General features: G+C 56.9%; 2 protein-coding genes across 2 annotated transcripts in view; both read right to left on the reverse strand.

Moving 5' to 3' along the window:
* Positions 1 to 3,714: 3,714 nt before the first annotated feature.
* LOC107179002 (janus kinase and microtubule-interacting protein 2-like) lies at positions 3,715 to 23,612 on the reverse strand. The gene is made up of 8 exons (XM_042984799.1): positions 23,570 to 23,612; positions 23,258 to 23,484; positions 22,642 to 22,707; positions 16,962 to 17,030; positions 15,625 to 15,702; positions 12,464 to 12,667; positions 4,320 to 4,520; positions 3,715 to 3,765 (listed from the first exon to the last, which is right to left on the reverse strand). The coding sequence occupies exons 1-8, from the start codon at positions 23,610 to 23,612 to the stop codon at positions 3,715 to 3,717; spliced, it is 939 nt and encodes a 312-aa protein (XP_042840733.1).
* A 398-nt stretch (positions 23,613 to 24,010) lies between these two features.
* Positions 24,011 to 26,315, reverse strand: part of JAKMIP1 (janus kinase and microtubule interacting protein 1) — a 90,762-nt gene continuing 88,457 nt past the window's right edge. The window contains exon 17 of the mRNA XM_042984973.1: positions 24,011 to 24,097. The gene's annotated coding sequence lies outside the window, so the exon portion shown is untranslated. The remainder of the gene's footprint in view (positions 24,098 to 26,315) is intronic.

Consider the following 26,315-nt stretch of genomic DNA (forward strand, 5'->3'; position numbering starts at 1 on the left):
CGGCTCAGGGCTTCCATGAGAACGTCAGGCAGGGAAGGACCTGGCAGCGGAGCTCAGCCTGGGGGTCAGGGCAGCGGATGGGCCCTGCGGGCATCCCCAGAGCTCACAGCGCTCTCGGCCTGGGCCAGATTCAGAGGCAGATCCTAGAGGCCCTGGGAGACCCCCTACCCAGGGGGCATTCAAGAACGAAGAGAATGGGGAGGGACATGGGCGCCCACGCAGGCACTCGGGTGAGATCTGGGCCCTGGGGACACGCAGGGCAGAGCCGGACCCCCTGCCCGGATGGCTCATGCAAGGTCCCCGCAGGGGTGAAAACCAGGCAGAGGCAGGGGAGGGGCAGGGAGCTGGGGCTCTTCACACGGGCTTCCTGGGTATTTTGTATGCGGGTCATGGACTTGGCCATCAGTCTCCTGCTCCTGAAGACCCCCGACCCCAGAAGCCCACTATGGTCTGGTCCACAGGCAACAGAGAGCACCAGAAGGCAAAGCCAAAAGAGAAAGGCGCTTTGGAAAAAACCCACAACCGCCACCCCCCTTCTAAAGACGAAATACAACAGGGCAACCATGAGGTCCCATTGTCCCTTCTCCACAAAGAGCTCCCCCGACCTCCCTCCCAGGGGATGGGACTCGCCAGGGACCCCCGGATGGCCCCCCTTCCCCAGGGAGCCAGAGAGCTGAGGAATCTGCCACGGGCCACTTTCCACGGGCCACCTTCCACGGGCCACCTTCCACGGAGCCCTCATTGCCCAAGGAAGAATGTGATGGTCAGAAATGGGCGAAATTCGCCTTCTCAGAAAACCATCGTGTTTTGTTTGTTTGTTTGTTTGTTTGTTTTTTAGCAGTGAAATTGAAAGGATACCAACCCGAGTTCTTTGCTCACTGACGTCATCAAGGCCACAGAATGAATGCTAGTGAGAAAAACAAAAAAAGGAACAAAAACTATAAAATAAGACCAAAAGAAAATGAGGTGGGGGGGGAAAGAAAAGAAAGAAAGATGTAAGACATGTGGTTTGGGATTCAGTGACACATTTCACAAGAACTAATGCACCGGGGTGGGGTTCGGAAGGAGGACAGGAAGTGAGCTTCAGAAGCTGACCTCACTGGGACCCCACCCTCCGGAAGGCCTCGGCACCCCCCCCCAACTGCGCCCCCCAACGCCCAGCTGATTCAGCCAGACGGGGAGGCTTTGGGTGAGGACATGTGGCTTTCTTCACCCCAGGACACTTTCTAAACAGGGAAGGACCCTCCGATGGTCACGGTCGGTGGCCCCCAGCAAACACCGGACATGGCGGGCCCACCAGGATCAGGGGTTTCCACCCGGGGTCACAGGTCACCCAGACTGACCTGCCAACATGCAGAAGCCCTCCCGCAACACCATCCCCGCCCAGTCTCCTAAGAGATCATTGTTTAAAATCTTTTGTGCGCCCCTCAATGAGTCTGCTTTAAAAAAGAAAACAAAAAATACAGGGCGCCTGGGTGGCTCAGTGGGTTAAGCGTCCGACTTCGGCTCGCGTCATGATCTCGCAGTTTGTGGGTTTGACCCCCACGTCGGGCTCCGTGCTGACGGCTCAGAGCCTGGAGCCTGCTTCCAATTCTGTGTCTCCCTCTCTCTCTGCCCCTTTCCCCCGATCATACTCTCTCTCTCTCTCTCCTTCAAAAATAAATTAATATTAAAAAAAAGAAAAAGGAAAAAATAGCACGAAAACAGATGGCAAGGGAAAGGAAAAATTATACAGGTCAATTTGAAAGTACACTTTGCTTTCTTCACTCATGACCTGTTTTGCTCAAGAAGGAATGCTGCTCATTAGGTAGAACCTATCGGAGCATCATCGGGGGTTTTGAAAATCATTCTTTTTCCCCCCCAAAAAAGCAAGGTAATCGCATCCCTAAATTATTTATTGGGAAATTTAAAATCCAAAGAGGCAGCCACCAAGTTTCACACAAGTTTTAGAATCATTGGAAGTTGGAGCCAGACGGGACCTATGGAGTCACCCAGCTCTCATTTTCTTTCTTTCTTTTTTTAATGTTTATTTACTTTTGTGAGAGCGCAAGCAGGGGAGGGGCAGAGAGGCGGGACAGAGGATCCGAAGCGGGCTTTGCGCTGATAGCGGTGAGCCCTATGCGGGGCTCGAACTCAGGACTGTGAGATCACGACCTGAGCTGAAGTCGGAGGCTCAACTGACTGAGCCACCCAGGCGCCCCTCCCAGCTCTCATTTTCTACTTAGGGACACTGAGGCCCAGGGAGGGAGAAGGGCCTGCCAGGACCACCCAGCCGGGTGTGGCTGGGAAGGGTTCCTGGCCACTGACATGAGCCACCGATAACGTGGCCGGAGTCACTTCCCAGGAGTGCCCATCGCACACATGCACGTTTGGGCGTTTCTTGTCCTATTGGCCGGACCAGGAGTCCACCTGCTCTGTGTGCCAGCCTCGGGGACTCCTTTCTGGGACCAACGGAGACAGACCAACCCGCACACATTTGCTTTGAGAAGAGAGTAAAAAAGAGGCAGAAAGGGGGGGACCAAACATTGCCCAGTCCTCCTCCTAATCAAAAAGGCAGCCGGCGTTATTCTATGTGTGGGCCGATCCCACCTTTTAAAACTTTAACCGGCAGAACAACGGTGGCACGTTTTAAGTCTTTTTGCCATCAGGTCCTGCTCTGTGACCCATTTTGCCGACTCGAGTCCTAAAGCCACGCTGGGGGGCTGAGCGGGAGAACCAGCGTTGGTGACCCACTGACTGGTGTCGGGGCCTGGGGCTCAGACCTTCACATCCCCCCTCCCAGGTAGCCTCACAACCACAGAAGATGGGGAGGGCAGATCAGAACCCCCAGGCCGGAGCAGAGGGACAGATCCCCCAGGGGGCCAAGGTGCACCTGCCTGCAAAGCCAGCTTACGCCCAGGCCCAGGACGTTCTTGGATCGAATCATACAAAAGATCCCCTTGGGGCCTCAACATAGCCCCAGGAGGTCTCAAGGTGGCCATCCGGAAGATGGAGACGCCAGGAATGCGCTTAAATCAGAATCCCATAGGGGCTCCCCGGGGCTGTGGCGGGAGAACGGCCCCAATCCCTGTGCGCGAGCCCTCCAGCCGCGACCCTCTGCTGCCCCCCGGGGGACACCGCCGGTTGTGCGGGCCGGAGGCACTGAGTGGGAAGTGAGGACACAGGAAAGGGGGGTCTGCCTGTCCTGAGGGAAAGGAGAGGAAGCTTCTAAAAGTGGCTTAGCATCTGTAGAGCTGTCCTGTCTCCTTGGGCCCGCTGTGTTTGATTCCCTCCAGGACAGAGAGGGGCCGTCATCCCATTTTTACATATCCTCCCTGAAATCTGCTCTCCGGTGACTTCTGTGACTTTGTCCACGCACAGTTGGGAGTTGGGTTGGGATCTGGCTTCCTCTCTCCTAGGACCCGCCTCGGAGACCTGAAGCCCACAGATGCCCTTTCTCCCTCCTCTTCTCCGGGGTGACTGCACATGAGCCTTTGAGATTCAGACGGGGATCCCCTCCTCATCGTCCCCGACGACCCCCGGACGGGGCTGGAGCCTTTGTGTGGCTCCCACGCGTGGACTTACCTCTGTGGCACACAGTGCGCAATTACAGGCTCTGCCCTACTTGTCTGTCACTCATCTGGCAAAAGTGTGGGGATACCCCATTCCATGGTAAGAACGCTCTTGGATGAAGGGATGAATACAAGGGGGTCCCTGAGCTCAAGGAATCTGTGGTCACCGGGTGGACGTGCAGGAGGTGGTGAGGGCACAACAGAGCTTGTCCGCCTAGACCAGCAAGGCGGGGGGGCTGCTGGAGGGGCTGAGGGGTGGCCGTGGCACCTCCCAGCTGTGGGATCGGGGTCCGGTGTCTGAATCTATCTCAGGCCGGGTCTCCCCACCCATCAAGTGGTAGCAACCCAGAGAGACAAGTAGGGGGGGCTCGGTGTCCACATGTGACAGGCCAGCCTTGCTCCCGGCTGGGAGGGCAGAGACTTCCAAGAACACACGACCTGGTTTTGGCTCACGGGAATCATCAAAGGGGAAGGCGTCCGCGGGACGTAACCGAGGTCCTCACTGGTGACGTCACCGGCCTGGTCAGCCCAACCTGGCTTATCAATCCAGAGACGGTCACCTTGTCCTTCCCAGTGATCTAGTGTCAGATGGGTTCAGCGGAAGGTCTTTTGTGGGGGGGTGGGGGGTGGGGAAGGGAAGGCATCCCCCCTACTCCGTCCACGCACACTAAGTTGGTCCCAAACTGCACTTCTCTTCCCCAGAAAAACATTTGAAGGAGCTACTTCTTTGGTGGGTGTGCCCATTGGGGGGGGGGGGGAGCATGGGGCCGAGAAGGGAGGCGGGAGGAACAGCCTATCCTCTTGCACTGTAACACTGGAGCCCAGAAGGAAAAGGCCCCACGGTGACCCGTCACAGAAGGGAGCCTGGGGGGTGGGGGGAGAGGGTCCGAGCGCCCCACCTACCTTCTCCTCAAGCTCCTTCAGGTGTTTCTTCTGGACCTCCAGCTTACCCTCCAGCTCGCGGATTCTCTGAAACACATTACCTCGCGCGTCAGAAAAAGTAAATTTTCCAGGCTCAAGATTTATTCTTTACTTTGATCACGGCGTAGTGCACGAGCAGAGAAGCGTGCAAACACAAGGGGGAGGCTTGACTGGCTTTTCTACGGGTGCAGACCTGTATCTCTAGCACCCAAATCAAGACAGAGGGGCGCCCCGGCACTAGGAGGGTCCCTCGGGCCTCCGACCTCCTCCACTGAAGATCGATTTGGCCTGTTCTTGAAGGCGCTCGGAATTGGAAACATACAGCGCGGACTCTTAAGATGGGATCCCTTTAAAACAAACATCACGCCTGGACCGAGACAGGAGGTGCCCTGCACCGGCTCATAAAGACTGCGGATTCGAAGTGACATGAAATGATATACTTGGGCAAGATTAATCAGCTGGAGCCGGGCAGCTGCGGCAGAGGAAGCAGGGGCCATCCTACCACAGGCACCCCAGCCTCTTAGAAGCCCACTTAGCACCAGGTTCAAGGATGACCAACCAGCCCGGCTTGCTTAGCACATTCCTGGCTTTGCCCCTGAAAGTCTGGGGTCCCGGGCAACCCCTCCGTCCCGGGAAGCTGGACCAGGTGGTCACCCGCCTCATGCCCCTTGGGGCACTCGCCGCCCCCCCTCGGTGGTTTACAAATCCATTCCTTCCTGTTTCGCACAGTGTCCCACCCAGGTGTCCCACACGTGAGACCTTTTCCGGATGGTCACATGCCCAACAGTCACCCCTGAAGTGCTGGTACCCTGACCGCGGCCCAGCTGGTTGCGGCCTTGCCGGGCCTGAACGGAGGTGGAGAACTCAGTCCTGGAGAGAAAGTGCTCAGGCTGGAGGGCGGGTGATTCAGGTCAGTCTAAATAAGCATGTGGCCTCCACGGACCCTTAGCCAGGCCTGGGGAAGCCTTCTGAGGGCTTGCGGATCGCTGTGCCCCCACCGGTTTCCAGCTCAGTTTCTGGGGGCCGATCCTGAGAAGCTGCGTCTCCAGCAAGTTCCTGAGTGATGCAGATGCTGCTTGTCTGGGGACCCACTTTGAGAACCACCTCTACGGACACTATGCCTGGGGCCCTAAGGAGTTTGTGGTCCAATCAGGGTTCAGACAGAAGCATTGATACGAGTACCGAGATGGGGCACTGAATGAACACAAACGTCATGGAGAAAACCAGGCAGGGGAGGGAAGGGGGCGGGGTGCTATCCTACGTGGGTGCCCCCGGCAGGTGCACTGGAGCCCAGAGGGCAGAACAGCGGGGGCACTGAGCCGTGGGGCTGGAGGGGCAGGAACAGGCGCAGCCCAGCCCAGGACTCACAGTGGTTCGACAGACTCCCAAGCAGAGGGAACTGGGTGTGCAGGGAGGGAGGGAGGAGGGGGACAGAGGCGGAGCTTGGAGGGTCTGGAATGTCCCCTTGAGGAGCTCAGAGACTTGGGGGAGTCATGGGGAGCCTGTGGTGGGTTTCCAGCAGGGAAGGGATGAGAATTTGGTTTGGGAAAGATCACGCGGGTAGCAGAGAAGACACAGAAGATGGTTTGTCCTCAGAGATGAGGCCTTGGGCAAGTGATTCAACCTCTCTGGGCCTTGGGTTTCCCGATCTGTAGATGGGGGGTCACAGTTTGCCCGCGTCTGAGGATCTAACAAGTGAATCTGAGCAAAGGGCTCAGAGCAGGGTTGGCACAGAGTAGGTACCCTGTCAAGGATCAGCAAACCCGGGCATTTCTAATTCTCTTCCACCTGAGGGAAGCCGTGTGGACCTCAGCGTGGCCGTGACCGTCCCCCAAGGATCCCCTTGCACGGTGAGGAGGCAGAGAGCACCCGAGAATGAACACAGAGCTCAGCTGGACTCTGGCCTGGGTCCTGCGCCCCAAGCTTTCCAGCTGGTGGATGTTACGGAGTCACGTGATCTCTTGAATCGGAACCCTCTTCTCTAACATCTGCACAGTGACCCCAGCCCCCGAGGGTGAAACGGGGACCCTGGGTGGGGCTGGGGGAAGGGACTCCTACACCACCGCGCCACGTGGAGGGAGGGTGGCGCTTTACAGCTTTCAAAGGACTGGAGAAAATCCCCCAGGAACAACTTCTGGGCTTTGAGGAAGAGGTGCCTGGCCTCACAGCGTCGATATGCCGACAGGGGAGACGGTCAGGTAGTGAGAAGCGACAGGAAGGGAATAAATCGGGGGGGGGGCAGCTAGTTACACAGGGCTGTGGGGCCGGCGGCTCTCGGGGGTACATCTGAATGGAAGCCGTATGACAGAAGAAGCCTGTCCCTCGCAGGGCACAGCAGGTGCCAGCCCGGGTCACAGTGGGGAGGGGACACAGTCAAGAGGGCCAGGCCACACGCAGCCTTGGATTCTAGTCCAAGGATAAGGGGACAACTGGGGGACTTCAAGTAGGGGACAGCCCCTTCCCAGTCCTCAGGTGTCAGGGTCCCCAGCAGAGCTGGCCCAGGTCCTCGGCCCCCCACTCTCAAGCTCCCTGTTATCATTGCCAGGCGTGACTCTACAAGGCCAAGGTTTGTCTTCTCCCTTCTCCCTTCATAGCAAAGGTCGTCTGGGTGGGGAAGGTCAGGTGTGGCAGATATTAACTCATATGTGTTCAGCTCTTAGTTTGTGGCACACACTTTTCCCAGCACTGCATATAAATTCTCCACTGACCCCCGCTCAACATGCTGCTCTCACTGTCCCCATTCTACAGGGGAGGACGACACTGAGGCTCGGGTTACACTGTAAGTGGGGGCTGGATTTGAATCCAAACCTGTCTGACCCAAGGGCCTGTCCTCCTAACCCCATAGCTTTCCGCATATAACCAACGCACTGCATTTTACGTTCCTAGAAGGAAAAAAAAAAATCACTGTGATGCATGTTTGAAATGCTCAGGCCCTTAACCCTCTTTTCTCTTTGGGGGAAAAAAATGCAGATTTTTCAGTATTATTATTTTTTTTAATGTCGAATGTCTGAAGACCCTATCAAATTAGAACAGACCATTGCAAAAAGCAAGCCGGAAACTCAAGGAGTTAGTCCGATGTGGAGAGCAGAGCATTGGACGTGAACTCAGAGGTGGCCACAAGTGGAAGGGCCACACTGTTCTTGGGGGCTGGCCTTTATCCAGCTGCTTCGGCCACTGGGCCTCTGTTTCCCCATCTACCAAACTGGGCTGAAGACTTACAAATTGGGGCATTCTGTACAAACTGGTGTTTGGGCGATGTTCATTACAACTACCAGGTCAGGTTTTTTTAAATCCTACATACGGCGGGTGCTACTTTTGAAAACTCTGGCTTATAGACCTCAAGCATGGTGGCCCTGTTCCCACCCCAGGGCCTTTGTACGTGCTGCTCTCTGCACAGAGCCTTTCGTGTCGTCTTAACCCTGTCTGACATCGTTGGCACTTATGTGTGCTGCGAGTGTCCCTCACTGGATTACAGGAACATGCTCTCCATGAAAGCAGCGACATCGCTCACTGCCCCGGCCCCAGTAGCCGGACCCGTGCCTGGCACATGATAGGTGCTCGGCAGGTAAATAACCGTTGAAGGGAAGCAGGAAGCCGCAAAACCTCGCTTTTACCGATGCCCTGTTGTCCCTGGGCTTGCTGTAAGGACACCCTCCCCTCTGCTCAGGCATCAACCCCCCCACGACCCAACTCCAGGAAATTCTGTTCCAGGGAACAGACGTGCTGTGAAGTCTGAGCGCCTTTTTCGAAGGCACCGAGATGCCGGCCGGGGCTCCCATGCCTGGTGCGGTTACACGTGTGGCGCTCGGCAGGGAGGGGGAGCCGTCTGGGATAGGCTTGCACCACACAGGGACGGTTTGGCCAAGCATTTCCACCTGCGGGGTGACAAGCACGGCACCCTCAAGGCAAAGCCTGGCGGTGGCACCGCTCCAAGCTGCCCGGAGGACAGATGGAGAAGCTGAAGCCGGAGCGTGAGGACCTGCCGTCGATTCGGGAGCCGAGCCCAGGGCGGCGAGGAGTTGGGCCCTGCCCTCTGGATTCCATGGCACATTGCGGCGGAGGAGGGGGCTCACCTGGGCTGGGCTGACTCGGCAACAGGGTGAGGAAAGGAGGGCAAGAAGGAAGGAGAACGCATGTCCTTCCAGAACCAACGAAGGGAGGAGACCCTGCTGTGAACAGAACGGTGCCCCCCAAATTCTAGGCTGAAGCCCAGCTCCCAGCATGACTGTATCTGGAGATGCGACCTTCAGGTGATGGTAAGGTTAAGAAGGTTAGTGGAGGTCATAGGGTGCGTCCCTGATCTGGTAGGACTGGGGGACTTCTAAGAAGAGAACGATCTCCCTCCGGCCTGCTCTCCCTCTCTTCCTCGTCCTCCTTTGTCCCCCTTTCCCTACCTCGGGCACCCCTGGCCATTTGAGGGCACAGAAGGAGGCCGTCTGTAAGCCAGGAAGAGTCCTCACCAGCAGCCGAATCAGCCAGCCTCTGGCTCTTGGACTGCCAGCCTCCAGAGCCGTGAGACACAGATGCACGTTCGAGTCCTGCCCGCGGCGTTTTGTTACGGTTCCCCGGGCGGATGGAGGCGGGACCTTGCTCCCCTCTGCTCACAGCCCTGGATCTCTGTTGACGACTAGCCCAAACTGAGCGAGTTGAAGCTGCACGGAAATCACCTGGGAATCTCGTCAAAGGCAGCATCCGATTCGGCAGGTCTGGGGTGGACCCGGGGGTCTGCATTTCTAGCAGCTTCCAGGTGACGCCACCGCCGCTGGTCCACGGACCACACTTTGAGTAGCAGGGATGGACGGAGACGGGGCTGTTCTACAAAGGGGAGGGTCTTCCTTTTACTGAACACCCACCATGCTCCAGGCACTAGCTAATCCATCCGTATGTCTTGCCTCCTCCAAGCCTCAGAGGGGCGTGCCATTCAGTGACTTTGTCAATGTCGCCCGCCACACGCAGACCCGTGTGTTTTCATAGAAGCCTACCCTGTACCTTCAGCAGAATTTTCAACTCATTTGGAGAGGATCCGGAGACAGTGGAGCACAATTTGCAGTGCTGGGTCAAGCCATTAACTTTCTCCACGCTTAGGTACATGAGAAAAGTAAAAGGAAGTGATGTGTCCCATGTGATCCTAGCTGACACTCCAAAACCCTCCTGTTAAAAATGGTTTTTCTCTCTTAGGGGGTCCCAGTCCTCAATCTCCCTACGCAGGCAGCTTGGATTTCTTCCTTTTTTTTTTTTTTTTCTTTTTTAAAACACCCAGCTCCCTTCCTTTCTTGGCACACGGGACACCGTGCGTTCCCCAGGAGTCACGGCCAAATGCCGCAATGCCCCGTGTCTTCAGGATGTGCTCACTGGCCCCTCGTACATTCCAGACTTAGACCGTCAGAAGCACTTCCGTGAGATTCGGGCCCTCGAGTCGGGTAATGACCTCTCGGTTCAAACACACGCATGCCGCTCTGTTTTGAGCTGGGTTCTCTGAACAACGCCTCCATTCACCGCACGGTCAGCAGGCCCCACCAATGAGGCCCGGTGCTGGACATAAGATACCAGCCAGCATCGGGCTCCTGCTCACCCTCTACACTGGCAGTAAAAATAGCCGCCTACCCTTACTGGGAGCACTTCACCCGTGAGAGTCCATTTAAACCTTACAACATCCCAATGAGCAGGCGTTATTACCATCCTCAGGAGGAGACTGAGGCTCAGATAGGTCAAGTCGCTTGGCCAAGGCCACACAGCTAGTAGGAGAATAGGTTTCAGAGCCGTACCGTCTGCTCGCAGCGTTTGTGTTTTTAAGCACTCTGTCACCCTAAGCTGACGGCGCCATGCTATGCTGCCGTCTGAAAAGCTACTTATCCCCCCTTGAGGGCCACCGGGCATCTTCCTATTTATCTTCAGACCCGGCTCAGTAACGCCCTGCACTGGGCGCCTCGCCAGCCTTGCGGAAGGAGACCCTCCCCTGCACGTCTTCAGCAGGTGCATTCTGGCTCAACAGCCTCAGCCACAAGAGTTGGTCAGGATCTGTGCTGTGTTTGGGGTCCCCACCGGGCTGGGGGTGCCCCAGGCCACTTGTCACTGTTAATGTGACAGTAACAGAGGCGGCTCAGTGACAGTGTTCGCAAAGGCAAACGCCCACGCCAATATCCCTGCGCCAGGATCTCCTTGATGGTAACTGACCGTAAGCCCCTCCTCTCCCTCCCTCTCTTGCCTCCCTTTCCCTCCCCGCTCCGCCCTGCAAGGCTGACAATCACTCTGGTCACTGTCACCTGCAAATTCTTGGTCTCCATCCCAGTGGCCTCTCCTGAACCAGCAACTGCCCCACCTACTTGGGGCCACGGGGATTCCTCGTCCTCCCTTCTGTCTCCGCCCCTCCCGCGGTCCTCATGTGAGCAAAGGTGGCCTGACTCTCTTCTCCCCTCAGCACCGTCACCCCCCGACCCTGCGTGAGGGCACAAAGCTTCACCACTGTTTCCTCCTCCCCCCCCCCCTCCAGGCCCTGCTCAGAAGCATGAGCCTCCCCCTCGCCCGCTGGTCTGTTTTCTGGCCTCACTCGTCCCTTCTGCACATCAGACCTTCTCAGTCAGTGGATGGATGCCTTTCCCTTCTCCTCCCTCCTTCTCCAGCCTCTCCATCCCCTTTCCCCTTGCTGTTCCAACCTGATCAGGAACCTCCCTAGTCGTGAAGACTCCCTCTCCGTCTACACAGGCTGTGTGTGCGAACGCGTGTGCACTCTGGAGGCACGCTGCTTCCGGGCAGATGAGCAGAGGCTGCCTGCACAGAGCAGGCAGCGCGGGGACGGGGGCCACAGCCAGGCGGGGGTCCCAGGGACTGTCTGCGTGCCCTTTCAGCCAAACCAAGTCTTGAATGAAGAGCCCTCCCAGCCTGTTGGCCCCCCTTCCCTCACCACCTCCTCTCTCTCTCTCCTGCACCACGTGCAGTCTGTGTCCCCTTGCACCTTCCCGAATCCCCTGGGGCCTGTGCTGTCTTCAGACACGACTCTCCCCTGCCCCTTCCTGACGCGTCTGCCTGCTCTGCCTGCCGTGACATCGCCTCCTCCCCCTGGTCACCCAGGTCCTTTCTCACTTTTGGGACCCCCCCCCCCCCCACCACCGCTAGCTGTGTGACCTTCAGGCACTCGACTTAACCTTCTTGAGCTCTAGTGTTCGCATCGAGAATGGACATCATCGTCCCCACCCTGCAGAGGGGGAGGGTGGCCGTCAAGGGTCTGCAACCGCGAGCGCTCAAGTGTCAGCATGCTGCTGCCACCTCTTTGTCCCCATGGTCACCCTGGAGGCCTTGCAGCCAAGCCCACGTCACTCACACAGGACCCCAAACCTCGGAATACACTTAGGTTTTCGGAGTTAACAACTAATAGGGCTCAGATCAGCCATCGTCACGACATACAGCAAAAGAGCAAACGGCTCAGCAATGCCTCTTGGCTTTAAGAACCTGATTTTTAGGGGCGCCTGGGTGACTCAGGAGGTTAAGCGTCCGACTTCGGCTCAGGTCACGATCTCACAGCTCGTGGGTTCGAGCCCCGCGTCGGGCTCTAGGCTGACAGCTCGGAGCCTGGAGCCTGCTTCAGATTCTGTGCCTCCCTCTCTCTCTGCCCGTAACCCACTCGCATTCTGCCTGTCTCTCTCTCAAAAATAACTAAACACTTAAAAAAAAAAAAAGAACCTGACTTTCAAATAGAACACAGATGCAGGAGGTGGGGGACCCAGGGGACCCCCCGCCTCGGTTTGCATCACCATTCAGCCAGGGGGCGGGGCCTATCCTTGAAATCAACGCGCATCAGAAAAACGGTTTGCGGACCTCGCTCCGCTTTGCCAGGAATGCACCTGCCATGTTGGGAGAACACGCCTCACTGCACGGAAGCTCGCTTCGCTGCCAGCCGCCCATCCAACACGCCTGGAGCACCCAGGGGCCCGTCGGAGGGGTCCGAGGCTGGGAAGAGGGCAAGGGGCACCCGGCGCCAGCCACCTGCCCCTCACCTGCTGGGCCTGCTGCAGTAGTTCCATGCGCTCCCGCAGAACCTGGCTGTCGAACTCGCGGCTCTGCCTCAGGATCTGCCTGCGCACTTTCTCCACGGCGGCCTGCAGATCCTCCCGCTGGCCCTCGCTCAGCGCCTCGCTGGCCCTCCGCCCCGGGTCCTGCTGCAGCGCGTTGTACAGCGTGGCCTCCAGCTCCTGGATTTTCTGAGTGGCCCAAATCACACAGACAGCGCAAGGTCACAAACGGGTCGACAGTGACGGCCGGGACACTGCAGCTGAGGGAGGCAGAGCTGAGGAGCTCAGGCAGGGAGGGGAGGCGTGCGGGGTCGGGGCACGGGGCGGGGGGGGGGGGCGCCTCGTCGAGCAGCCAGCAGACACGGGTGGCGGGGAGCGAGGGAGCCCCTTTCGGGCCCCGGGCGCAGCAGCTTTTGGAGAACATGTCTCGCTCCATTCGATCGAGATGCCCTACTCTGTGCGGGAGGGGACCAGGGCAGGAGGAAGAAATAATCGTAACCGCCCCGCAGAGCGTGTGATTCAAGAGACTTTTCCTTTTATCCTCGGCCCCCAATGCATTCTCCCCGCTCCTCGGGAACAAATCTCCCCTTTGATCATGGGCGTCAGTGGGGGAGATATGGGTCAAATTGCACCCGCGTGGTTTTCAGCCAGCTAGCGAGGAATGCAATGTCCACCCACAGCAAATAGTAACCACGTTCTAACCGTGCCCTCCCCGCAAGACACCGCGTGTTAGCGAAGCAGATGAGAGGTTAGTGGCCGGTCGAAGGCACCTCGTGAAAGGCAAGAGTTTTAATCGTTAGAGGAAGCTATTTCTTCCCAACTTCACCGTAAGACACTTAAAATATAGTTACCTCACGGGAATATCTAGGGACAAAAGAGAGAATTATCTCCTTCTCTGCCTCCCTAAATCCGCCCCCCACAGCGTCCTCGGATGCCAACCCCGTCGTGGGTCAGGCTGCTGGGTCTGCATCCGCACCAGTAACTTCCCCACCTACCTAGGCCTCGGGGATTCCAGCTCAGGGACCTTAGGGGCTAAGGAACGGTTCCTTGTCTTCCCAAGACCAGACAGACCGGTCTTTAGTTTGGGTGGAAAGTGCCAAACAGAGGCGAGAGGTGGCTTGAGGCCGCCCCTCTAGCCTGCGTGGCTGTGTGGACCCCCCCCGGGGAGGTTCCAGACCCATCAGGCCAGGCCTAGTCTTAACCAACAGACATAATCACCTTCCCCTCTCCCGGCCCCAGAAGGTGGGAGTCTGCCCTCCGGCCCAGCCCAGGGGTCCCCATGCGGGGTGCACAGGGAGCCTGCCTGTCCCTGTGCCCTGCTGGCTCACCCCCTCCCCGTTCAAGAGCTGTCATCAGCTTCCAGCCAGGATCCCACGCCCCCCAATTCCGGAAGCTCCCTTGTGGACCTGCCCCATTTCAGAGCAATGTCAAAGGCACACAGGCCAGCAACGTGGCACCTGCCGTCCTCACTCCTGCCCGGACACACGACACTGTCACCCTCTGGGAGCGTGGCATTCCCCTGACCGTTCAAGTCACTCCAACACGGCATCAGAACGCAACCTCGTCACGTGCCTGAAATCCCACCCGAGGCTCTGGAACGGTCTGGGACTGCACGTAGTTCCTACAGCGTGGCAGGGTCAGCACGCCCAGGGGCCTCCTCTGCAGAAGCAGGACTCTGAGGGTCCCCCAGGGCCCTCCTGCCGATGGTGCTTAGACAGCCAAGCGTGGACACCAAGCTTTTCCAAAATGTGTTGAAAATCGCCAGTCCCGCACGATGTCCCTTGAAAAGATGGCCCACGAACCATCTGACAATTGACAATTTCCTTGCTTATGATCCTCTCGGAGCCCCGGCCCACCCATCAACGTATTCAAGGACTGAAGAAGCCCTTCGGGGTTTTCCGAACTTATTCGGTTGCCTTGAGAGCCTGTGAAGCCCTCCCAACTCCCCGCTCCTCGGGAACAAGGGAACACAAGTCATGTTGCGCGGAGATTTCCGGAAGTGCTCGGGGAGGCAGTGCCGCGTGACAGACGGTGCGTGACGCCGGGAAAGGCGTTCACCGAAAGACCAAGGGTGGGCAGAGTCGAGGCAAAACCAGCGAGGGAAGGGAAGGAGGCAACCCTCCATGGGGCTCACGCTCAGCAGGGCCCTCAACACCGTTATAGAGTCGTGTGCCCGCAAGTAAGCCCTGGACGGCAAACGTCAGACCCAGCAAGGCTCAATCCACCGGCCTACTCCCTCTGGGCTCCATGCCGTCCACACTCCCAGGCAGGCCAAGGGCCTCAAGGAGGCAGGCGAGCCCTCACCCCCAGCATCTCCTGTCTGCACCAAGCCCGGGCCACCTGCTCTCCATCTTCCGGACATGCTCATGGAAACGAGGGTTGGAAAGTCATTTTTCACGTGTTGACTCTGTAGGTCACAGGCACTAACCCATTTTGGAAAATAATTTCAACCACAAATGACCCGGGCAAAGACTGACTCGCGGCTTTGGGTACAACACCGCTTCTTCCTGCAAGATGTGACCCTGAGCTCTCTCGCTCTCTGTGCCGTGGGGACACCCTGGCGGTGCCCCTCCTGTCTCCCGGTCTCACTCGGTGCCAGGAGTGTCCTCAAAGCCCTATGACATATGATCCTGGGCATGATCCCATTTGAAGCTACTCACCGGGAAGCCCGGAACAGATTGTGTGACCCACATGCAATATTGCACAGGACCTCACGGCAGGTCCCTCTGGCTCTAACGATCACCTGCCTCTGCTCAGTGCTCTGCCTCTGTGTTCCTTGGTGACTGACCCTCGTTCCTGTTTCCGGGAAAACTTGCTTGGCAGGAGGGTGATGCATAAATAAGTATTTAAGTACAACCACACACAGAAGAGAGACGCTTTCTTCTCACACATCTCAAACGACTACTGGCATTGGATGCGCATGTGTAAAGAAACCATCAGGGTAACTTTTTGAAAATCACGCTTGATTGGGAGAAAAAAACCAATTTCTCGGTACGGTCCTTCCGGTCAGGACAGAGACAGGGCATTTTGATGGCGTCCACGCGGCCCTTGTAAGACCCCTAAACGCGGTGCCAGCCCCGAAGGGAAAAACAGCCCCTAAGGGTGAGTTCAACGAGCCAAAGCATCCAACCCGCGTCTGGTCCTACCAGGTAAGCCTGGTCCAGGGCCTCCTTCCTGTAGTCCAGCTCTTCCTCCAGGTAGCCCTTCTGCCTGCTGAACAGGTCCTGAAAAGGGGAGGCCCCCCCAAGATCAAGATCAGCGTGAGAACTCATCACAGGGAAGATCTTCAGAGCTCACGTGATCACCTCTGCTAGAGAGTGGCAGTCCCACCAAGCCGGGGACCCGCCAGGTGCTCAGGCGAGGAGGGAGGCGATGGTCTGCCCCAGGAACCGTGATCCCACCCCCTCCCGGCTTCCCTTCCACGACCGCAAGGACGTGACACCCCTCCCACCCGGTGGCCAAGCAGGAATCCTTCTCAGTTCCTCTTGTCACGTCCCGGTGGCCCCTGAAGACCGTCTCAACAGTTCCCAGATGAGGCTCTTCCCCCCCACACACCAACAGCATCACCTCCCCACCTTCTGACCGGTCTCCTTGCTGTGCGTGCCCTCCCCCCCACCCCCTGCACCCACTGGCTCACTCTTTTAGTCCCTGCATGCACCATGCATCCTGAAGGCAAATCCCCAGGACTGACTTGAGACTTTCAAGGTGACGATTGGTCTACTGCAGTCCCTTGACTTTACAGATGAGGAAACAGGACCAGAGAGGACCAGTGCCTTGCCCTGGATGCCCCAGTGCTCTGGTGGCAGAGGAGGGACCAGTTTCCAAGCCAGGACTCTCTCACACCACTTGGCTGGTGTGAAGCTCATCCTTCTACCTCCCGTTCTCACCTCTCGTTTCTACTTGCAAAACTTGAATTGGTCTTTGAAGGCTCTCGGGAGCCACTTCTTCTGGGAAGCCGTCTCTGACAGCCCCAGGCTGGGGAACTTGGAACCCCCACTTGGCAATAAGGACACCAGGGTCCAGTGCCACGTTCCCAAACTCTCATGGCTATTAAGGGGGCCAGCAAAGTCGGGAGGCCCAGCTGTGTGTCTCCGAGGCCGCTGGGCCCAGTGCCCCGGCATCAGCACACGCCCATCCTGGTGTCCTCGGGCTACACTGTGGCTGTCAGCTCATGAGCACACGTCCCCCAGGCTTGTGAGCTCGGCCCTCGAGGCAGGGACCCCGCGTATTCATTACCAGACGTCTAATCCTGGCATGGCGCCTGGGATAAAGAGCCTCCAAAAATACGTATGAAGTGAATGACCGAGCGAGTGGATGAGTAAGCCAATGGATGACAATTACCCAGAACGGCCACTGGGGCAAAAGCAAAATTTAGAAACGCGTGCAAATAAATGCGCGCGAAAAGACACGAGAAGCCGTCCTGGGAGGGAAATTGTCTGAACCCTTTCCACCCGCCTGCCTCCCAGAGGGCTAAGTCTTTTACCTTCTCCTTCTCCAGATCCAGCATCTTCTGGGTCAGGGCCGCCTCAGTCCCCTCTATTTGCTTCAGCCACTGGAAAACAGCAGGGACAGAGGGACACACGTGAGAACCAGTGCTGCCCGGGGGCCTTTCACCCCAGCCGCGTGTGTAGGGGGCCTCCTCCTCCACTCGGCTCCTGGCCTCCTCGTCCCATCCTGGGGCAGTGGGGGGCCTCGAAACAGAATTTCTTAGTCTGTACAGATGTTTGGCTTTGACAGATGTTTGCTCAGGGATCAAGTGGATCATGGATATCCGTGTGTGTGTGTGTGTGTGTGTGCCCCTGCACTTGGGTGTTTGTGTATGTGTGTGTGTGTGTGTGTGTCCAGGAGGGAGTCAGTGTGCATTCAGTGGGAGCCTGACTCGGTGCCCAGCGGGCTCGCTGAGTGTCACCGAGGTCTAAGGTGTGATGGGGGCTTCATGCTGAGGATCTCATCCAGCCCTTCAGGCCCAGCCCACGGCATAGGCAGCCTGGGAGGACATGGCTGCCTAGTTAGGTCGCTCGTGCGAGGTCCCACAGGTGGGCCATGGGGATTTCTAACCCAGCCCTCAAGTCTGCACCCCTGCGGCAGCAGCCCCGAGCGGCGAGGTGCACTGGGGGGTGAGGGGTGTGCTGAGCACCAGGGCGTGGGTGGGCGGAGGCAGGTGGGCGAGCGCCTGCCGAGGGCAGGTGCCAGGGGCAGGGGGCAGTCTGCCTCTTCTTGGGTCTGGGCTGGGAGGTGGGCAGCTGTTTCTCTGGATGGAGGTACATAGGTATGTCTTTAGGAGGAGCCCACCTAAGAGATGGGTGGCTGGGTGGACCCGGGTGGGGGGGTGGGCTGGGGGTGTCCGTGTGTGACAATGTGCATGGACGTGTGCATTCAGCGGGACAGACAGCCTCCTTGCCTCCAGCCTGGGGACCACGCCCCTTTCCGGGCGTCCCAGCCTCCCTCGGCTGCCGTGTGATCCTCCTGGCTTTTTCCTCCTCCCTGGTGGCTGAAGCTTCTCGTCCCCTTGGGGCCCTGCCCTTGGCTTTCCCCCCTCGCCTCCCTGGGGATTCTACCTGTCCCTGTGTCCCCTCTGCTCTCCAGCCCAGACCGCCCCATGGCATCTCCCTCTGATGCCTCCCTGGCCTCCCCGGTCCCTCTGTGGGGGAAGAGCCCCATTTCACCCAAACCAGGAAGTAGGGAGCAGCCTCGATTCCACCTTTTCCTTCCCTTCCCATGCATTGGGTCCACCTCCTCCTGGTTCAAACACCCACCCGCTGCACAACCACGGCCACCGTCACTCCAGCCTCCTGTCTGGACCCAGAGCCCTCTCTGCTCTCAGGCCCTCGCGTCCTCTCAAAAATCTGCTTCCACTTAAAGCCCTCAGGGACAGCCCATCGCTCCTGGGGGCCACCAAGCCCAGTCTTCATTCACCTCAGGGCCTCTGCACCTGCTTCTCCCCCTGCCTAGAGCATCACCACCTCCCGCACACCAGCCTCAGCCCCAGGCCTTCACCGAGGTCACACCGACTCAGCCTCAGGCCACATTAGCTGTTGTCTCCTCCTGGAAGCTTGCCCTGCTTCCTGAGTCCATGGGGTCAGGTGCCCTCTGGGATCCCTGTGTCATCCTGTGAACGGATCTCACGACACTCACCTGACGGATTGCTGTTGTCTGTTTCCCTCCCACAAAAGCCCGAAGGTGGGGACCACATCAGACACGGTCTGTTACACTTCCTTACCCTGCACGGGCCCCAGCACGAAGCATGTGCCCAACAAACATTTTGCTGAACGAGAGCAGACGTGACAATGTGGAGGTCTGGGAGGGGGTGTGCTGGCTCCGTGGAGGAAACAAGACTAGATACAGCTGTGATCACACAGGGTCCCCCCAATGTCTTGGGCACCCAGAGCCAGCAGCAGAAGCAGGCGCCCAGAATGGAGCATTTCATTAGATGTTAGGAGGCTGTGCAATGTCTCAGAAATAGATCGGCATATTTTTGGCGGGAAATGACACATTTCATTTTGAATACCTTAATGCAAGCAGTCATAAAATGAATAAAGTCTAAATGGAAAAAAAAATTGAAAAATCCAGTTTTGAATCATGACAGCAAGCAACTCTCAGAATAGGCTTTACAGAATATGGTGTCCAGTCTTTTCTTCCCGTTAAAGAGATGTGACATGCCTATTATGCGTAGAAAGAAAAAACAATTTTGACAAGTGCTTTTCAGCAATTGAAAGAGTAACATGAGGGCAGAAAACGCTGGCCATGAGCATCCTGGGCATGTGAGGTCACGAATTTCCCATCAGAGAGTCCTGCCAGATAGCCAGTGGGCCCCTCTTCCTCTCCCAGGGCAAGAGCCTAAATGCAAATAGCACTACATTACTGGCCAGCAGGGAGGGTGATGGGGACAGGGACACCTGTCCTCCCCTAAGCCCTCAGGGGAGAAGCGAGTCAGCCCTCAGGGGAGGAGGACATTCTATAGGAAGCCAGGTCCTTGCCCACAGGTGCCGGCTTCTGAGCCCCAGAGCCTCTAAGCCCCGACGCTCCCTCCAGAGAGGGTCCCAAGACCGTGACCCCAGGCCAGCTATCGGAGAGCTTGACTGTGGCCGCAGGCCTACGCCGAACCTTCTGATCTGTTGTTACCAGCGAGAACACGAAATTCTCTTAAAAACTTCCATCTTTCTGGTTGGTTTTGAACTGTTTCCCAGCTGGTTTTGAACTTGAGGGAGATTCATAAGGAAGAGTTGTGACTCACGATCACCTGTAAACCCTGAGACGTCCTATGTCCAAGCTTCTCTGCTTGGCATGTGCTGTGTGCAGAGGACGTGGCGTGGGGACAGGGCTTCCTCGGGGAAGGGTTAGGAGCTGGACAAAGCCCCAGAGCAAGGTCACCCGGGAACACCACGTGGCATCCCCATTAGGGGTGCACTTCGCTTCTACGCTACACGCACAGCTTTGTCCCTCTAAATAGAAAATTTGAAGTTGACCTCAGTTTGGTCGGATACTGGCACTGGGTGGTGATTTTTAACAACACACATTTGGTGGGTCTCAGATCCCACTGCCAGCCCATGTGCTCCAGGGTGACCAACTCGTGCCTGCTTGTCCAGGACTGTCCCTGTTTCAGTTCCCGTGTCCCAGGAACCCCTCAGTTCCGGGCAAACCGGGTAGTCTGTCTCCCCGGGGGTCCCCTCTGTCCTGCAGACCCACCTTTCTTTCCTCTTGGGGCCACTCTCAGCATTAATATTCCCTCCAGGGGGACATACAGTGACTCCCAACCTACAAGATCTTTAGTCACAGGCCCAGGATGGGGCTGGGGTCTCTCAGACCCAATCTGAGAAAATGGGAAAACACTGGTCTGAGTCCAGCCCCCAAGGACAGTCCCAGATTGGGAGGTGGGCGCCTCTCCCCTGCACAGCTGGCTGGTGAAGGTGGGGGTGGGGGGTGACAGCTGCCGCAGACCAGGCCGGTGTAGAAGGGGTGAGTCACTAATCTCGCATGGTTGCTGAGAGGAACAGGGGTCCCACAGATCTGAGGTGAGGGCCCAAGGCTACAGGTCTGGACGCTCACTATTTTCCGGGCCACGGGGAGGAGTAGGTCAGGGAGGGCCTGAGTGGGAGAAGAAAGTGGCTCGAAAGGGGCTGCTCTCAGTGAGTCTGTGAACTTTCCACCCAGTGTGGCCCTCCAGGAGACCCTGGCCTATTCCCAGCCCCATCCCAAATCAGCCACCCAAGTCATGGATGGTTCTGGCCATTAGTTCCCCGTCCACAACCACTGCCCAAACCCTTCTAGCAAGCAAGCTTTGCCCCAGGTGCTTAGTAACAATGTTTGGTTCTGCTTAGATGCCATGTCCTGGATTCCAAGGCTCACGGGTTCCTAGTGTGGGGGCTCAGAGTGATCCAGAGACCGGTCTGCGGAAGGCTGAGCGGTGGGCGGGAGTCAGTGCAGGAGAGGCCTCCCAGGGGATGAGGAAGGGATTACTGGGCCTGACATTACGGCATCCTCCAGGGAGCACGTGGCACTAAACCAAGTCGGGAGTGTTTACCAGGCACGTTGTGTAACACTTCTCCGGAGCACTATTACAGGAGGCTGGGCGGCCGAGTTTGCATATGTTGGTAAGAGGGACATTTACTGACCATGTACCATGTGCCAGCCAGCCAGGCGTGAGTCAGCGCCACCTGCTGTCCACCTGAGGACGCTGTGACTTGGGAAGTAACTTACCACCTGTGTGACCTCAGGCAAAGCCTTGCCCAAGTTTGTTACCAACACTCAGTGCCTTTCACGTGAGTGGGGAGGAAGGACAGGAGCCCAGTGAAGCAGACTATCTGTATTTTCCATGCCCTTCCAAAAATTCTGGAAAGAAGTTTGATTAAGGTCACTAAGACCTCATCGTTATTAAAATAGTATTTCAAAGTTTAACTCCTGTGCTTCGAAAGGAAAAGCTCTCTGGACGGGGGCGACGTGAAAGTCGTGCGTGCCTAAATTATCCTACACCAGGGGCGCCTGGGTGGCTCAGTCGGTTAAGCGGCCGACCTCGGCTCAGGTCACGATCTCGCGGTCCGTGAGTTCCAGCCCCGTGTCGGGCTCTGTGCTGACAGCTCAGAGTCTGGAGCCTGTTTCAGATTCTGTGTCTCCCTCTCTCTCTGGCCCTCCCCCGTTCATGCTCTGTCTCTCTCTGTCTCAAAAATAAATAAACGTTAAAAAAAAATTTTTTTAAATAAATTATCCTACACCAATGTAAAAGGTAAGCAAACCAGGAACGTATTTTTAGCAAACACAGCAAAAAGTTAATTATCTTAACACATAAGGCCCACAGAGAAGTCAGTACGAAACACCATACTTAACGACAGATATGTAGGGAGTGAATGTATGAATGAATGAATGAATGAATGACAAACCCAACGGACATCATCAAAAGAAATGTAATTACAGTTCACAAGGAAGAAGAAAACAGACGATACACAATAAAAAGCCAGGATCACTAGCACTCAAATACATGAAAACGGAAACGGTCACATCATGTGAGTTCAGCCAAGCCTATCAAGCCGGCAGGGGTCTCTAACGGCAGGGCACCAAGTTGAACGTGGACCCGGCAATGCGGTAACACGCGGGTGGACGCTTTGACAATATTAAAGCTCTGAGAAACCTCCCTACCGGTGGCCCCGTGATTCCACATCTAGAATCTGTCCCGTGGGAGGGTCTTAAGAGGTGGATCGAAATCGACGCACAACGCTATTCACCACGCATCACGATAAATAGGGGAAAAAAAAAAAAAAAAAGGAAACGCCCTCGCTAACTAGCAGCTGAGGAATAAGGAACTTCTTTGAACCCTACGGTGGAATGATGCGGGTGGAAGTGTGGCAGGCAGGGTTAAAGACGGGAAGTCAAGCCGGATCTCAACGAGGCTTAAAAAACGGTCGTGGGCAAAACACCGGAAAGAAATCCACCCCAGGGTCGCAGGTGCTTTCCTTCCTCCGTGGGGGCTTCCGCTGGCTTGTGCGCTAAGCTGTCTAGGGCGAGCGCGTGTGGCTTTGGACGGGCAAGGGGCGGGCATGCGCGTGCACATGCAGACGCGGAGGCGGGAAGTCATGCCCCAGAGCCAAGCGAGACGCCGAGGTGCCGTTTCTCGTGTGGCGCCGGGGGAGCTGCGACGCGGTGCACGGACAGAGGGTGCCGCGGGGCTCTACCTTTTCGCACAGGGCAAGCACTGTTCCAGCTTGGATTATTGCAACCTGTTCTTCGTTTCTCAAATTCTAAAACACAAAAATGGGGAAGGGCGTTTTACGCTGGACCCCGCGTCCCCGTGCAGACAGCGCTGACCGGCTTCCATGCCCCTCCGAGAGGCGACCCCGGGGCTCGGCCCCCACATTCTAAGGGGGCCCATGTTTAAAGGCAGCCGTGTCCTATCTGGGGCCAGGCCTTTGACAGATAGGGCCTGTTTCCAGCCAGTCTCTTAAGGGGGCAGGGATGCCACGTTCTGATCTCAGAAACCTTGAGGGATCCCACCGGTCCACCATCCCTCCGGGAGCTCCCTCGTGCGCCCGCATCGCCGGCAGGTGCGAAGGAAGCGCTAAGTCCAGAAGTCTGCCCGTGACAGCGCGACCCGCTCGTGACCGCGTGCCCCGCCCGTGACAGCGTGACCCGCCCACCCCCCACGAGGGCACGGCCACACAGAAGCCTTACACTGCGCGTGTCAGATCTCTTACGTTGGGAAGAACCCGAACCGAACAGAAAGGAAAGGCACACAGGACACACCCAGGTGGAGACGAGAGCGCGAGAGCAGAAGCCGGCCGGCATAGTTACCCCGTTATCGCCAAGGATATCTAGCTTCTTCATAAGTTCAGAAACATTCACATCCTGGAAAAGATTGCCAACGTTCATTTTGTGGGAGCCGCCAAGCCCGTGCAGACCGGTCTCTACCGCCGGGGCCTCGTCCGTCCCTCTCGGTGCGCGCGGCGGGGCCAAGGGCTCCCGGCAGCTCCTTCGGGGGTCGAGGGAGAGAAGGCAGTGATTGCTGCTTGTAGGCTGAGCTTTGCAGGAACGGCTGGTGGAATCGTGAGGGTCAGGAGGACCCCGGCCGGCAGCCGCAGCCACGTCCCCCACCCCCTCACTCACTGCGCGGCCGCTGCGCTCGGCGCTGCTCTGATGTCACGCCCATGTCACGTCTCGTCTCGTCTCGTCTGGTCTCGTCTCGTCTCGTCTCGTGGCTGGTGCTGCCAGTCTCGCCTCACACACGGCAGCCCGCGGCTGGGGGAGCTCACAGCCCGGAGCTGGGAGGCGGCCACGCCGGGGTGGGCCCTCAAAGCTGTGTGCCACGCTTCTGCTCTTTTAACACGGGTACACAGAGGGTGACATTCGGTGACCCTCTGAGACACAAACTCCGACTTTCCAAATACGGTGTTGGGGGGCGGGGGGTGGGCTACCTCGTTAAAATCGGCTGTGTGTGTGACACAAAGGCACAATCCCCCTTTACGGCTGCGCCTGGCATCCGAGGGGGCCCCTGGCGGTGGGTTGAGCGGAGGCACCCCCCAAGCACGCTACCTTAACTCCTTCCTGGTGACAGAACAGCTGGAGAGCGCTTCTGTTGTTCTCGGGGAAGGTGCTGATTTGGAGGTTAAATGCTGGCGACCTCCGCTCTCTCTCCTGGGGAAAAGATTTGGTTTAAAAACAGAACTTTATTGGCTTGTTTACCACTCGCCACTTTCCCACGTTACGCAGCAAAGACCAACGGGTTCCAGTTGGCCAAGGCGTTACTAAAAGGCTCACAGACTACCATCTCCTGGTCCGCGAAGGAGCACGCCGAGGTCCCGCCTCTGCAGGGCGGCGGGTCTCGAGCCGAAATGCGTCTACTTCTTACCCACTCCGCTAGGAAGAAACGGTTAACCAAGGCATGTGTTCACCTGCTGCGCGACGGGAGCCCGGGAAGCCACGGATCATTAAACACTCAGTAAGAACAAGTGTGTGAAATTTCAACGGACAGCACAGCCACCAGCTATGGCGTTCCTCGTGCCCTGCGGCAAATCGCTACCTCGTTGAGCCCTCACACAATCCCACGAGGCAGGCGTTATTGCTTTCGTTTCGTGGACAGCGGGGCGAGTCCTGGTCCCAAGCTCCCCAGCCGCAGGGCCGGGACACGAACCCTGGATTCACACCGTTTTCAAGACAATCGGCTGACTTTGTTCACAGTTTTTTTTTTTTTTTTTTTGAGCCGTGCTAACACATCAGCGATCATTCTATCCCTGCCTTAGATTGCTATTCAAATCTCGACCACTGAGGAAGGAAAAGCAAGCGTTTTCCCAGAAGAGGTGCTCGTTAATCCTATGTAACGCGACACGTTTTTAAAAAGGACAAGAGAAACCCAATTAATGGCAGGGATATAGTACACAGAGCTGCCTTTAAAACTTGAGCAACGGACAGGCTAGCTTTATGGGAAGGCCAGCAGAGAAGACCTTTCTGAATTATACCTTTAAGTCAAACTGCTTTTATTTGGCCAAAATTAGAGTAAGATGAGTAAGCCCGCTTTGGATGATTCCTGCAGAATCTAGGGAGGGCACCCATGGGTCTCTTTAGTCACTCAGCTAAGAAACGTAACCGAATGAGCACCAGCTTGGATGGCAGGACCTACGCAGATGGATAAGGCTAATGGGGAGAGGAAGGTGAGGTGGGTGGCAGGGGACATTCAATTACCTTCCACAAGGTGCAACTTGGCTAACCTTGTTTGAAGCAGTTCAGGGGGAAAACTTCGTTTCCCTTATCAGCCACGAAGACCGAAATTCACAGTGGCTCTCTTCTACGGATGCCTTTCTACCTGCAATGCTTAAGTGGAGTCTCCATAGAAAAAGTGACAACAGAAAGCCCATATTTTATCCGAACGAAAGTCCGAACTGGTCTCTAACGGCTCTGAAGGACAGTGGAGACACTTCAAGAAAATCCTAGCACGCTGAGCAACGCTCACGGAACTCTCATGAGAAAGACGTGTGACCAAGGGCTGTGAAAGGCTTCCTAGCTGGCCGAAGTGTGAACAGTGACCTCACGTGGCTTCCGATTCCTAGTGCGTGAACGCAGGCCCGGTTGGCGCTCAAGCAAGAGTTGCGTTGCAGGGGTAACGCTTGGTTTCGAGACCCTCAGGCCACGGTCCACGCCAACACAACAAAGGACAAGATGGTAAGGTCTAGCGCAAACAGTTTTGACTGAGGCCAGGATGAGGGAACAAAATCGGGGGGACGCCAATGTTGCGAAGGCGCTCGCTTCTCCCGAGGGTTCCGTGCATGCAAAAAGGCTTCAGCCGAGGGAGAGCGGGGCTGCGTCACTGCAGGTGCTTAGAGAAACGAGTGTCACCAACATGGCTGATGTTTAAACTGTGGATGGTGTTTAAATGGCAACAGACAAACAAACAAACACAAAAGGGTCATGACGTTCGGGTGGCAGCAAGGCGATACAGCGACATACCGGAAACAAGGTTTCAGTGGGAAGCAAAAAAACCGTCAGCGGTCTTGCCCTGGATGCAGCTCTGTACTGGGGACCTTACTGAAGGTTTGGAACACGGCCGCTACCTACGAACACCGCTCGGTCTCCCTCCACGCTAACCAGGAATTTTGGAGTCGAGCGGTTCGAGTACAAACAGGTACATTTCCAGTCCAATGCAACATTGCCATGACACACGGGCCCGTGTTCACTGATCAGGGAGCTGGGGCAATGGCCTCGGTTTTCTCAAACGCCTACGCAGATACCTCCTTTCCCCCTGCTCGCTTACTTACCTGTGTTCACCTCGGCAAACAGAACATGGGCCGAACTAGCAGTGAACACACTACAGAGGCAGTTGCGGGCCGGGTCGGACCCCGCTCTTTCAAAAGGAGACATT

This window comes from Panthera tigris, chromosome B1, assembly GCF_018350195.1.
Source record: "Panthera tigris isolate Pti1 chromosome B1, P.tigris_Pti1_mat1.1, whole genome shotgun sequence".
Lineage (NCBI taxonomy): Eukaryota > Metazoa > Chordata > Mammalia > Carnivora > Felidae > Panthera > Panthera tigris.

Excerpts from the sequence above, each read along its gene's own strand:
- LOC107179002 (XM_042984799.1), bottom strand. The coding sequence starts at position 23,612 with ATGGGCGTGACATCAGAGCAGCGCCGAGCGCAGCGGCCGCGCA. Across the intron at positions 23,485-23,569 it reads CCGAGCGCAGCGGCCGCGCA|CTCAGCCTACAAGCAGCAAT; the intron begins GTGAGTGAGGGG and ends GTTCCTGCAAAG. Across the intron at positions 15,703-16,961 it reads TGGATCTGGAGAAGGAGAAG|GACCTGTTCAGCAGGCAGAA; the intron begins GTAAAAGACTTA and ends TCCCCTTTTCAG.